Below are 13,939 nucleotides of genomic sequence, written 5' to 3'. Positions count from 1 at the left end.
ATTTGGGAAGACTCTTGCTTTCCCCTCTAGTTTATCTGTATTTGTTCCCACTGCTTAAACCATACATACCAACAAACTGGACTTTTTAGGTCAGTTATTAGGTTTGAGGAGCCTTTTTTTTCTCACAAATTACTATAGTAAGGGGTCAATCCTGCAAGCTGCTCAGCATCCTGGTCTTGTTCCAGCAAAGCACTTAGGCATGGGGTCCCCTTCAAGCAAGTAAGCCGTTCTATTATGTCATGTTACTCACTTGCTGCAAATTAAACATGCGCTAAATTGCTTTGCTGGATTCAGGCCAGACTGCTCAGCACCTTGAAGGATCAGGGCCTCAGTCTTGTCCTGTTTCTTACCAAAATAAGCTGAGAGTCATATTGTAGCATTTACAACTAAGAAATGGATAGGACACAGAAACGTTACATTCTGCACAGGAAAATAGCACAGAGACTTTGTATTTGTTCTTTGCTAATATTTAGTGGTTTCTTTAATACTCATGCTAATTTTTAGTGGTTTCTTTAATCATCTCAGGATATTTGCTTCAGCCACCTTGTCTGTTAGTATCTCTACATATTTAAAAAACTCTTTGAATGAAAGCTGGTTTCCCTTTTTATTTTTGTGTATCTAAAGCTGCACCTCATGTTTTTTCTTTGGGTTCCATCTTCTTATCTATGAACTAAGTTGATACTGTTTTAGTTGATATCAGTATGGTTTATAAAGGTAACGGTCTTAAGGTAAAGGACTTCTGAAGGAACGTAACTTGGCTGCACATATCATCTTGATTAAGACATTAACACAATACACAATCAACAGGGTTGATTAAATGGAATAAAACAAAGGCTACTTTATGCGCCTCAATACCTTAATGTAAATGGGGTATTATTATCAAGTAGTTACATTTTAATGAGATTAGTTCTTAGTTATTTATATTTATAACAGTGACCCTGAAGAAAATATAAAATCAATACTGATCAGGTTTGGAGATGGCACAAATCTTCTGGCAATCCCTCACAATCGAGGATGATTGTCTTGATTGTTTTAGCTGTGTGTTGAAAGATGGCTGATGAGGGTTATCTGGGATTATCAGACTCTACTGGAGTTTGGACATGTGTTTCTGTGTAGGATGGGTGGCACTGGATTATTGATTTGGTCTGCAACACACTGTTTCTGCTGATTCCACTTTTCCAGTTCCTGTTGTTGTCATGAGATTTCTGAGATTGTGAAGTTCTGAAATCCCTGCAGCAGATTCTTCCATTCATTCCATTTAGGCTGGTCCTGGGTGATAGTCTCCCGTGAATTGACATTGATGTTGCATTTCTTAAGTTGGCCTTGAAGATGTCCATGAACCCAGATAGCACAAAAACTGAAGGAGTGACAGAAAGAATCCCATGAAAACTCATCTAGACCCTCATGGCCCCCTGGGAGCCTTTTCCTCTCAAACTCCCCCTTCCCCCACAACAGTTTTCCTCACCTTTCAGAGCCCCTGAACATGGGGCAGTTGGGGACAGTGCTGAAACTGCCCTAGCCACTCTTCTCCGCTCCTAATGTCATGCCCATTGGCCTTCTTCCTCAATATACAGAAGCAAAAAGTTAGGGTTGTGAGAGGACTTACTTCAGCTGCTGGCAGTGTCCCTATGCATGAGACCTGGCCCCTCTCATCCACTCTCTTGTACCTCTCATTCAGCCTGTCATCCTCCATCATCTGTGGCAATGAATAACACTGGAAAGTGTTATTGTAGTAACTTATCTCTTTGCATCACCGTTGCAGCTCCTTCCTGCCTCAGCCTGCTTTTAGCTATGATCCTCCCCTTCCCTGTGTCTGATTTTTTGTGGGTTTGAACCCCCTAGGAATTAATCTCCATGTTCCTAGTTAGCTAGGGGGAAAGCAGAAGAACACTGGAAATACTAGGGAATGAGCTGAGGATCATTACAAGAAGTAGATAACAGAGAGGATAATTGTGGAAGAAAGGCGCTAGCTTGACTAGAGGAAGGTCAACAGTTAACATCTATGGAGTGAAGAGATCAGAAGAAATCAAGTATATAATAATGAGCCATGAAACCAGTTCACTCCCTTAGGTCTAACTGAACTGAAATGTGGCTATCACTACCAAGCATTTTGTTTTAGACTTTCAGTGGAGTTGGAAACAAAGGAGGGTACAGCTGCACACACTATCCCCGACCTGCCCCCCGCTTCCCAATATCTGCCCCTGTGTAAGGACTAATTACAACACAGGAGACACCATCCTAGGAAGGAGTGAATCCAAAAATGAATGGGGTGTCATGGGTGGCACTCTATGGCACTCCAGTCACTCATGGGGTGCCATGGTGGATAAAATGCTGCACGTAACCACCTAGTCCAGAAGTGCTAATACAATTCTTGAATAGTTGAACAGGAGAATATCAAGGAAGAAGGTTATGTCACTGGAACTTGAATGAGACGTTCTAGTGTTCACACTCAGAAAGAAGGCTGAAAAAAATGGCTAAGGTTTGGAGGAAAGTGACAAGAATCATTAAAGGACTGGAAAGTATTCCTTAAAATTACAAATTCCAGAAGCTCAAACTACTTAAGGTGAATGGTGACGTGTTCAGAGTTTGTACATATCAAGAAGGAGAACATGTTTGATAATTTAGGGCACTTCTTGGTCTTGTGGACAAAAGTATAACCAGTTCCCATAGATAGAATTTGAAGGGAGAAAAAATCATAGGCAAGTTTTTGGTAGTTAGAGTAATTAACTAGTAGAAAAAGTTACCAAGGCTTGTGGCAGAATATCCATTATTAGATGTTTTTAAAATCAAGATTTTTGCTGTGTTCGGGGATTTTTTTGTTTGTTTGTTTGGGGGGTTTTAATGAAATTATTTAGTTCAAGCATATCTAATAGGGTTGAAGTAAGAATTAATTCAGGGAAGTCTCATGGCATTTGTTATGCAGCAAGTCAGACTACATGATCATAAGCCTTCTGGAATTAAAACCTAGCATTTTCAACTGCTTTCCAAATACATACCTCTGAGCAGTTAGTGTTTCCTAAGTTCAAGCAGAACTTATTCAACCTGGGCTTACAGAAATAACTATATTTATCTAAGTTGCCTCATTTATGCCAATGGGACAACTCATGTCTGAGAAGTTATTTACATACATGTTCAGGGAATCATATTTTGATAAAGAGAAAGGAACCACAATGTAATTTTCTTGTTTGGTTGGTTGGTTATCTGCATGATGGTGGTTCACTGTAAATAGTATCATAGAAATATTCTAATTGCTGTTCTTATACCTTATCCATCAATATAATGTAAATTTGTCTTCCCTAAACGAATTGGAAACTGGTGATATATAATTGCTATATTGTCACTATACGTTGGTTACTCTGGTCTAAGACACAGAAAAAGTTGTGACTTGTGTTTGTTCCATGACCTGCTTGTGTCAGCAAGGACCGTGAAATTTTCACAGAGGGACATATGTTGAACTGTGTATTTCTAAGCTAGAAAATACATTTTTTCTCACCCACATTTCACCCACATTGATGATGATAAATATCAAGAAGTATTTTGGATTACAAGAAGAAATAAAATTAAATCAAATCATAGTATTGGTTAATAATATGGCTATTATTTTCACTAATCAGCTGGCTTGTTCATGCTTACATTCCTTCGTTCGCATAATAATATGAGGAACAGCTGCAAACTTTCACAGTAATAGGTGCAATAGAATCTGATGTGTCTAATTAATTTTTGGTCCAACAAATTAGTTTTGTTCTTCATTACTCTCCAATGGGAGGAAGACATTATATTTCATTATATTTTTTCTTCAGGAACAATGGAGCGTTTCAGGTCATACACATCCCTTGTCTGTGTTCTAATTAGTTGAACTGACAGCGTTGTTACAGAAACACCTGCAGTATATGAAATAGTACACTAGTACCTTGGATATATATATTACTTCTGATTAAATATCATGTAAAGAAATACAAATTTAATGTCATTTGTTCTTCAAACCCCTTACAGTCACATTAATTTTATTGTACGTTAGTGACAAATATATATCTGTATTCATTTAGTTCTCAGCTACTGAATTCACAAAGTGCATGTTCTTTTGAAATTTAAATGAATTATTACTTTTGCAGATGTAATTGCTTAGGACTGACGGGTAGAACAACAGCAGTCAAGTAGCTAACTTCAGAAGTTAAGTTGGCCTGACTCAGAGATAAGGTTGTGCTTTTGTTTGGAAGAGCCCATGGAAGAAAATAAAGTCTATCAGAAACTCCTCCAAGGTTCTTTACACATTTTTCCTACATCTTTTACTCATGGAGGGCTTTTGACCTCAGGAAAAGGCAGGATGTTCAGCATAGAAACCCCCAGTGGACTGTAGAGAAACAGGGTTCTTAACCTTCAATCCAAGATCATCTATTCATGAAGCACTACAGTTCCTTGAAATTTCTGAATGTATGTAATGGAGTCCCCCTTTCTCAAACTGTCAAGCATGAAGAGTCAGTCTTCAGTTGTTTGGCCTCCATTCTTTTTCCTATAGATTTCTTGTTTTACTTCTCTTCAATGTAAGTTCAATATATAATTGTTTGTGAGAGACTCACTAGACCATACCAGAGTCCATCATCAAGATCCATTGTTTGACTATCCAAGACAGATGGTTCTAAGTGTTAACATGATTACTAAGTATTGACATGAGTGATCCAGTAGGAAATGCTTAATAAAATTACAGATTATTATAAACATTTAGGCTTTGTACAAAAAGTCCTAGAGGCTTTGGCTGAATTGATTCAGTCTTTGCAGGTTAGTCAAAGCTGCCCAGATTAAATTGAAACAGAAATGAACATTTACCTTTGATTCAGGAAATGCAGCCACGTGCCTGCAGTGGCTCAGTCCAGAAGCCAGGGGGCATTAAAGCATGGCTCTTTGGAATGTAGCCAGCATGGGCTGTGTGTTCGCTTCCTCTTCCTGCTGCCCCCAAGGTTTCTGGGATTTGCAGTCCAGAATCATAACAGTAAGACTCTGAAGGATTGTTCATCACTTCTTCTTCCTGCTTCCCCATGCCTCTGGGATTTGTAGTCCACAGTTGCAGCCAGCAATAAGTTTGAGCAAGGAAGGGTGTCTAACCCCTGCCTCCTTCCACCCCTGCCCCCAGAGCTCAGCTGGGGCTTGCCTGAGGGGGGCAGTGCCCCACCCCCACCATAAACTCGGCTGCATCCCTAGCTGGGCTTGTCTCCCACCACCCTTTTATCAGCCAGCCCTTGCTTCTCCAGCTTGGGAGAAGAGGGGTGGGGCCAGCCCTGCTATCTAGAGCAGATAGCACAACCAAGCCCAGAACTGGAAAGCATGCTGTGATGCTGGGGGACTGTGATTTAATTTGAACCAGGAAAGGGTCTGGGACAGAAGTTATGTAAACTGGTTTGACCCAAATCAAGTAAGTCTGATACTACATTTAACCAGGTTTATCTTAAACCAATTTCTGCCATTTTGAAGCTGTTTTATGTGCACTGATCTTCTGTTCTGTTACAGATTTAAACCAGTTTCTGATCACTTAAACCAGTTTATGTGTAACTTGTGTCTCTAGCCTTAGCAACATAGTATATTACATCATATTTTTTAATTAGTGGTTTGACCCAAAGTCTCAGGACAGTGGAAGGCCTAAAAGTGCCCTACTTACTTTAGGCTGCTGACAGATGTGAAAAAAAACAAAAGAAAACAGTGCTTTACCAAAAGAGGCATTGCGTCAATTTTGACCTGGCTCGCTCACCATCTGTAAAGATGGCGTGTTTCAGTGGGGCCTTTTGTTGCACCAAAAAGCCCTGCTGAAGTGCGCCATCTCTATAAACATTAGGCAAATCGGATCAAACCGACGTGATGCCTCTTTTGGGCACATGCTGCACTTGGTGCGGGGATGCTCCAAGAGGAAAGTAAAGCACTGGGTTTTTCCACACCCCCCCATGTGTCTAAGCAGCCAGAGTCCAAGCTGTCATCGGCATAAGTGCATGGGGAAAGTTACAGCATGGTCAGTGAGATAAATAAAGTGAGGTCATGTTCTCATAGTATGATTCTCCCTTCAGTTTGGTTCTCTGCATGTAGCTATACACAGTGGTATAAAGATTACTTAACAGAAGTAAGAATTGGACCCTTGGTCTTTTCTGTCATGTATCTACTGGAGTTAATGACCTTATTTAACTTAGACTCGAGCCAGTATGCTGACACAGCACCAGTTTTGTTCCAAGAAGTGAGCAGTAAATTTAACTGAATTATAGAGTACATATTTTTTCACAGCAAGGCATATTGCTACACTGTTTTTTTTAGCAATTTGCCCCCAAATAACCATGTAATTGTTTATTGCCACATAAGTTCTACTTCCTAGGTATATGGTACAGTCCCTTAATTAGCATTTTGTAATATAATGTTCATAGCACCACATTCCTCTCCTCTATGTGAACTCAGACATTTGATAGCGCTTCATTGTTTTGAAAGAATGGGCCAAAACATACAAGCACTGTAAAATTTAGGGATGGATCATTTTGTCATCGTTTTTAAAAAAGCATATTCAGATCTATTCTATCGAATATGTATAACTGTCACACCATTCTTTTTTAACAGTTTTTTAAATCTGATAATCACATGATATTTTTATGACTTCTGAATTTTTGACATCATGCGGCTCAGTATGGGCAAGGTGCCATATTTGGAGAGAGTTACTTTAACAGTTGGGAATTCACAGTATTTGGCAGTCCAAATAAAGTATTTAATAATCCATTAAATCAGGATTTAATGTTTACTTCCTAATGCGTAATATAAGTAAAGCGTGGAGGGTCACCTACGTTTTAGGCTATCTAAAGGTTTCCATTATAAAAGCCTGTCTTTAGAAAGTTGTGAGATTGATTATGGCACCATTTTCTATCAGATTGTCCTGGATGAGTTCTGTATGCCTTTTTGCTATGATCTATTAAAAGGAATAATCCATTTTTTGAAAAATACTTTTTGTAAATAACCTAGCTTGCCATTATTAAAAACAAAATCTCTTAGGGGTTTTTGTTTGTTTATTTGGGGTTTTTTTTTGAAAAATCTAGTACTTGCAGAAAAAGAGTGAAGTGATAAAACTGGCAGGCATTTAAAGCATTTGGGAAGTGTCCATTGACGTAGAAATTTTGTATCTGTAGTACATTTAGACATTTCACTTTGAAAAGTCATCTATTAAATAATCCAGTGAAGTCTTGGGGGAGGTACTTTGTTTGGTAGCAACTCTTCTCTCATTCTGCCATTCCTTTTGCATAAATACAGGGAAAATGGTACAAATAAAGGGAAGAGAAGACTGTGAGGTACCACCTATTAGCTTAGTGGAGACAGTGGAATAGTGGCTGTCTTCCCATATATGTTTGAAAACCTGCAGTGGAGCATCGTTTCTCTTGCTAGGAGTGTTGCCTTCAGATCTGTGTTTGAATATCCTGCAGACCTACCCACTGACTCCTACCATGTAACATTCTTTTAAATCACATTGCTGTTTTTCTTTTTCACTTGAAATATCTGATCCCTTGATTCCTTGTTTCTCTACACTGTACCTAATAAATATGACACTGTACCTTATAAATATGGTTATATTGATGTTCCTTTGTGCAGGAGGCCGTAACGAAGTTGTCATCACTGAAAATAACAACAGCATAACTGAGCAAATCACTGACGTTGTCAAACAGCCTGCCTTTATAGCTGGCATTGGTGGTGCGTGCTGGGTGATTCTGATGGGTTTCAGTATCTGGCTGTATTGGCGAAGAAAGAAGAGAAAGGGGCTCAGTAATTATGCCGGTAAGCACAGTCACTGTTCATTACCAACTCCTCAGGTTCCATCATAAAAACACACGTGGTTTCAGTTCAGATTAAATACAATAACAGTTACAATGCTATTTTTACATAAAGGATGGAATGGATGAATGCTGTATGCTGTAAAAATGCCAGTGTATGAGAAGCTTGAAATGCACTGCTCTCAACCATATTTGAACTGCATTTCATCATTATCATAAGACAACTTTTATGTTGGCTTCTCCAGCACATCTAGCATAGTGAAGGAACAAATGAGGAATAACTACCACACGCCCAATTCTTGTTGCAAAAGACCCTGCCTTCTGAGTTACTCATTTCAGTTTTTACCCTGATGATGACATTAGACCCCATTACCCACCTCCAAGGGAAAGGAAGAGAGGTAGCATGAAATCCCTTTCTCCTGTACTTCCATGTCATCCCCAGACCTTGGGTTCAAGCAAATAGAAGTAAAGAAAACAAACAGTATGCTTACTCCCCATTGGAGCTGGTAGGTGGAAAGTGATCACTGGAATGAGCTGAGCCTTGGCTCCGTGCCCCCTACCCACTGGCATGACTATCTAGAGACAGTGGGAGTTTAGGAGTAATTTACTGATAAACAAGCCAGAAAGTAGTCGAGGGGGCTGTTTTTACAGCGTGGTGCACTATACGCATGACATTTTACTCAGAGCTGTTTCTCTTCTTACAATATTGCTTATGAGAACCAAGTTTGGGAAAGGGAAGGCCTCCTTATTCGAAGCTTTGCGAGGACTGAAACCCTACTGAGATATCTCAGGTTTCCTGTGGATTGCTGAACAGTCAAAAAGACAGATAAATAGTATAGAACTACATAGGAATCTATTCACGTTGCTGCCCTCTTTTACTACTCCCAACTTTGTAGCAAATTTTACACAAAGAGAAAATGTATAATACATTCATTGATTTTAGCACTGTATTCACCCTATACAATTTGAGTCAGGTTTGCACTATATGCCACTGAATCATATTTACTGAAGATATTATTATGCCATGCTAAACTTAACACCCAAATCCTGTTGATTATGAGTTATGCAGCAAGAGCCTAGGGACCATGTGGTGAAGCTACATTATTAATAGGCAATGCTATTTGCACATGGTGCTCTTTCTTCCCTTTTAATTAATAATGAGGATAATTTCTGTTCTCCAAGATATTTTGTTAATTTATGCACACAAGTATAAGAGGGGGAGAGTGTTTTATACACATGCAAGCATGCACACATGCACCTGCACACATGTGTATATATACCTATGCATATGGGTGGGTGTTTGTGTGCATAAGCATATACACACACACATCAAAGTGGCGTCATTCATCTTAAGAAAGTTATATCACCTTCTATATTTAGCTATAATAACAAAGCAAAAATTTAGCAGACCTTTTCCTCTAACAGAACTGTCATACCCTATCATATTCTTCAAATGAAATAGTTACTAAACCTACTCTTTTTTCATGAAAGGAATTATTAGTCCTGTATATAAGTTGTCATGAGCAGGGCCTTTAAATACACAGCTCTAAATGACTGCAAAAAATTGTTGTCCATTCTTCTTTCATGATGTTTGCTGCATCTACATATTGTATGAACGTTGCACTGTGACAGAATTCTCATTGAAATGCTGTATGCTCTTAATGAAATCTCATAAGAGACTATGTGGAAGAGTTTATGCTAACAGTTATAAAGGAGAGCTGGCATGTTCACCCAAACTAACTTCCATCAAACACTATTGTCAGAATTCACTAGTCATCTTTCTTCAACCCATTGGCTGCTGGCTGGCTAGTGCTTAAAGCTCAGTTGTAATGCTCTGCATATATGATTTAACCCACAGAGGAGTGAATTCCAAAGGAACCTCCTGCCCTGTAATTAGTGCTTGTTAACAGGCTCTGTAACTCACTGTGTGTTTGCTTTCTTGTTTTGCAGTTCAGTCCTTCACCTTCACCCCTGCAGGTACTGTCCATTAGTCTGTCTCTTACCTCACCAACATATCAGTGCAACCATTAGTTATTTTATTTAAGTGTTTATTATCACTGAGAGTATGCAGAATTAAAACAAGTACAAGGAGAAATGCTCCTTCTGCTTATTTGTTGGAATAAATATGGTATTGACTTTGCTAGTGATTCCAGGGGAAGGCTGCAATCTATCACAATTACCCTTTTCATTATAATTCTGCATATTTCTTACTTACCCAACCCTTCTAAACTGTGCTGTTTTAGAAGGTAATTTGTAGGGTAATACTCAATCTAGCATAATAATCTTAGGCAGGTATTGGGTGCCAAGGGCTAAATTTTGCTCCTTGGGCTCTTTGCATTGAATTTGTAAATATCTCAAGGCCTCCACCTCTGACCTGAGAAGCAGAACTTATGCAAGGTTCCATTCTCTGCTGTGCATGGATCTGCCTTTGCTTGGGTTTTCAAATATGCACTTATGATAAGTATAGCTTGTGATAACCCAGACCTGCATACTCATCCTAAGGAGATGTTTAAAGTATCTTAGTCTTTTTTTTTAATTGAAGTGTTTGCCTTTTTTTTTCCTCTTGTTCAATCACAGCTGTCAGTATAACATACAGTAAACCATTATAGTCAGTATGATTAAAGATTTGTGAAGTTTGGCCAATATACGTATGGTCGAGAGAGTACATACGATTAATTCTGTATTTACGCAAATATGAGAGAACCCTAAACATAAGATGAGACCCCCCCCCCAATAATTAGGTTCTATATATGGAAAATTTATAAATATCTTATCATTATCAGAATCTAATTATTGGAGGTTTGTCTTGAATTTTTCCCCATTGTACTTCTACAGCAGAGAAAAAAAAATCTGGTAGATCAGGTATCCCCTTTGCCCTTTGTCACACTCAACTTCTCCCCCCGCAGCTGCTTCTGCCCCCTTTACTGTCAGATGCTACTCTCCACAAGCACATGGATGTAAGGGGAAAATCTGAAAACAGTAACTTTGCAATAAACATACCTGTAGTAATTTGCACATAGGTAAATTACCATGAGTACCTATACACTCGGTTCATCCAGAAGTGATGTATTTTACCATTTTGTGGAAACAGTCCATGAACACACTTTAAGCAGCATTTATGTTTATTTTATACACACACACACACACACACACACGTATATAAAAGCAGCTTTTTCTTATATATATATTTATATATATGTATATGTATATATAAAAAACTGAGTTTTTTTATATATATATATATAAACTGCTTTATATAGATATAAAAGCTGCTTTATATATATACCTATATATATCTATATCTATATCTATATCAAACTATACCTCTACCACCATATCTTGTGACTGATGTGATCAGTTCAAAACACACCTTTACTGTTTCACCATTTTTATTCTCTTACAAAAACCACACTGCAGACCTGCATTCCCGTGTGTCCGTGCATCCATCACTGTCACCTTTAACCACCACAGTTATGCACAGGACTACCTCAACTGCCCTCCCCCTCCCCCCTCCTTCCCCCTCTTCTAAACTCCCCCACCTGTTTGCCCTCTCCTTTCACTCATCATTCATCGTCTTCTCTGTCATCATCATTGTCCTCGTTGTTGTCATCATTGCTCTCTTCAGAGGGCTCACCTCTAAACAGTCTATGCCAGTCCCCTCTTTTCCATAGGATGTCCACCATCTCTTGCCCATCATTTGCTATCATCTTCCTGTAGTACTAGTACATCCCACTCAGTCCCATTTTAATGCAGAATGAGAGGTGCTTCAGCTTCTTCCTTTTTCCCCCTTCTTCTCATTATGCTCGATGCTCTCTCTCTTCCCTCACTGTGTTGATAGCTTCTTTCCCTGCTGTTCAGTGGAGCCTTCCCCACCTGCTAGCCACTTCTCTCCAGCTCTGTCCGCATGTGAGACACTTCTAAAATGGTGTTCAGTGCAACTCAGTTTAGCACATTGTGTAGAGAAGCAGGATGAGGTGGTACCACCTACTAGCACAACATTGTTCAAAAGAGCTGTCTCTGTGGAGAGATATTGAAAACTCATGAATGCCTTGGCCAAACTGAGATTGTTGGCATGCTTGTTCATACAAGGATTAGCTGTGGCACAGCTTGACATGAAGTGATCAAAGCCTGAAATATCCTTCTCATTTAACTGGAAGATAAAGCTTTAAATGCTCTAAACTTGAGTTACACAGTCCTTTATGTCAGTAACTTAACTTTACTCCAGAAAAGTCAGTTTGTACTGGAGAACAAAATCTGGCTGAAAGGTTGAAGCAGTCTCAATTAGCAAAATAATATTTTGCCAGATACGCGTATTGTACTTACTTATTTCTAGGCACAGAGTTTGCTATGAACAGTCTCATATATCATTTTGCAGTTGGTAGCAAATTTTGCTTACATTTTCATTTAACTGAATTCCCTTTTTGGTACAGATCTGAAGAGGTATTAGACTGTATCTTATTCCTTCCATATTAAATTGTCTACATTTTTGACTAACAGCATAGAAGTAAGGATCTCCTTTGGATCCAGTGTAAATCCATTGAATTTCTTCAGAGGTGAATTTCAGAAATGTTACGTTACAGGTGAATTTGACCTAACATTTTTCATTGGTGCACTTTTGCTCAGATCAAACGTCTGTTTTGAGTACTTCCTTCAGGGATATAAAGAATCTGAAGGTCTAAACACCTAATAGAGCTGGTCAAATTGTTCATTAGGCATATTTGTGATGAATTCATGTCTTTCCTTAACTTCACAGATAAAGCTGATTGGAATGTTTTGATGAGAAAAATGATTGATCATTTTTCTTTTTTTTTCTTTTTTATGAAGATCTCTGTTCTTCTGACAGCTCCATTTCCATAACTTTGAAATTGATACTTTAAAAAAATATATTTGTGTTCATGATGTGTAAGCATTTGCTAAATATTTGGTCTTATAACTTTCCAATTTTGGGTTATTCATGAAGTGTTCACTATGATTGTTTTGCCATTTGCTTTGTTTAATTAACCAGCTAAATGGTATTGCTTCTGTTGGATAATTGGACAACTGAAACATTTTATGCAGAGGACTAGCAAGTAGCGTGCTGATAATAGCTATTTGTGTTGGGGACAAATGATCTGTTGTGCTTAAATTCATGGAACCTTTTGGATTTGCGAACATTTCCTAGGAAGCGCATAGTTGTTCAAGTTCTAACAAATAAGGAAAAAAATATAACACTGTAAAAGCTAAATATTTACCCCAATAGCTGAACTAGCTATTTAGTACATATCTGCTGGCTCACAAGCCACCGCTTACAATGTCGTCCCATCATGAATTATCATCAGGAATTGAATCTCTGATTTACAGCACTCAAAGCCAGAACTTTTTCCAAAGAAGTCACATGAGTGACTCTGTTATCTGGTAAGCAGTAGTATAATTAATGAAAACAGTGGATTAAATATCGATTGTTGAAAAGATGGCTGAAAAACTGCAAAGCAAACCCTGCCACGAAGATCTGCCAGCACCACAATGTATAATTGTCCCATCTTTTAGCAATTTACAGGACACCACAGATCTTAGAGAATAATTTAGCCTTATATGCTTGTGAGCCACTGACACCTTCTATAAGAGCTAAAGCAGCTATCGCATTGTTGCATGCTGATTTTCTGTTTTTCTTTTTTACCCTCTAGTCAGATTGCCAGATACCAACACATTCCAGAGGTTTTTGCATTGTGGATGGAATGGGTATTACATTGCAGCTATCCCCTTCTTCTAGTATAATTTGCAAGTTCTTTCACCCCTAACCATTAGAACTATGGAACAGATTAATATTTTTTTTTTTAGTAGAGATGGTTGTAACTGTCCCTTCATGTTTCTACCCAGGGTTTGTATATTAAATATACAGAGCCCATGTGTGGAAACAGAAGGAACTCCATATTTCCATTTTATCTTTCATATGCCCTCAAGCTCATTGGTGTGCCAATAAAAGCTCACTTCAATGCTCAGGTGTTTTCAAGAGTGCTGAGACTATCAGTCATGCAAGGAAGGTAAATGTGTATTTTCACTTATGAGTAGGTAAGCTTATTTAGTGACTAGTGCCCTTGGGGATTAAAGATTTTATGAAACTGAGTAAATATAAACAAATTAAAAATAGATAGAAAATTATGGAATGCTAAACATTTTAT

The 13,939-nt window shown here is 38.4% G+C and overlaps 1 protein-coding gene across 2 annotated transcripts in view; it reads left to right on the top strand.

The window, feature by feature from the left end:
- ROBO2 (roundabout guidance receptor 2) overlaps positions 1-13,939 on the top strand; it is a 581,029-nt gene that overhangs the window by 496,333 nt on the left and 70,757 nt on the right. For both annotated transcript variants that reach the window (XM_019528743.1, XM_019528742.1), the window contains exon 17: positions 7,603-7,785. In XM_019528743.1, coding sequence (XP_019384288.1) covers positions 7,603-7,785 — 183 coding nt within the window. The remainder of the gene's footprint in view (positions 1-7,602; positions 7,786-13,939) is intronic.

The sequence above is a fragment of the Crocodylus porosus genome, unplaced genomic scaffold, assembly GCF_001723895.1.
Source record: "Crocodylus porosus isolate Cpor-Errol unplaced genomic scaffold, CroPor_comp1, whole genome shotgun sequence".
NCBI classification, from domain to species: domain Eukaryota; kingdom Metazoa; phylum Chordata; order Crocodylia; family Crocodylidae; genus Crocodylus; species Crocodylus porosus.
This window is presented reverse-complemented; position numbering and strand designations above follow the sequence as displayed.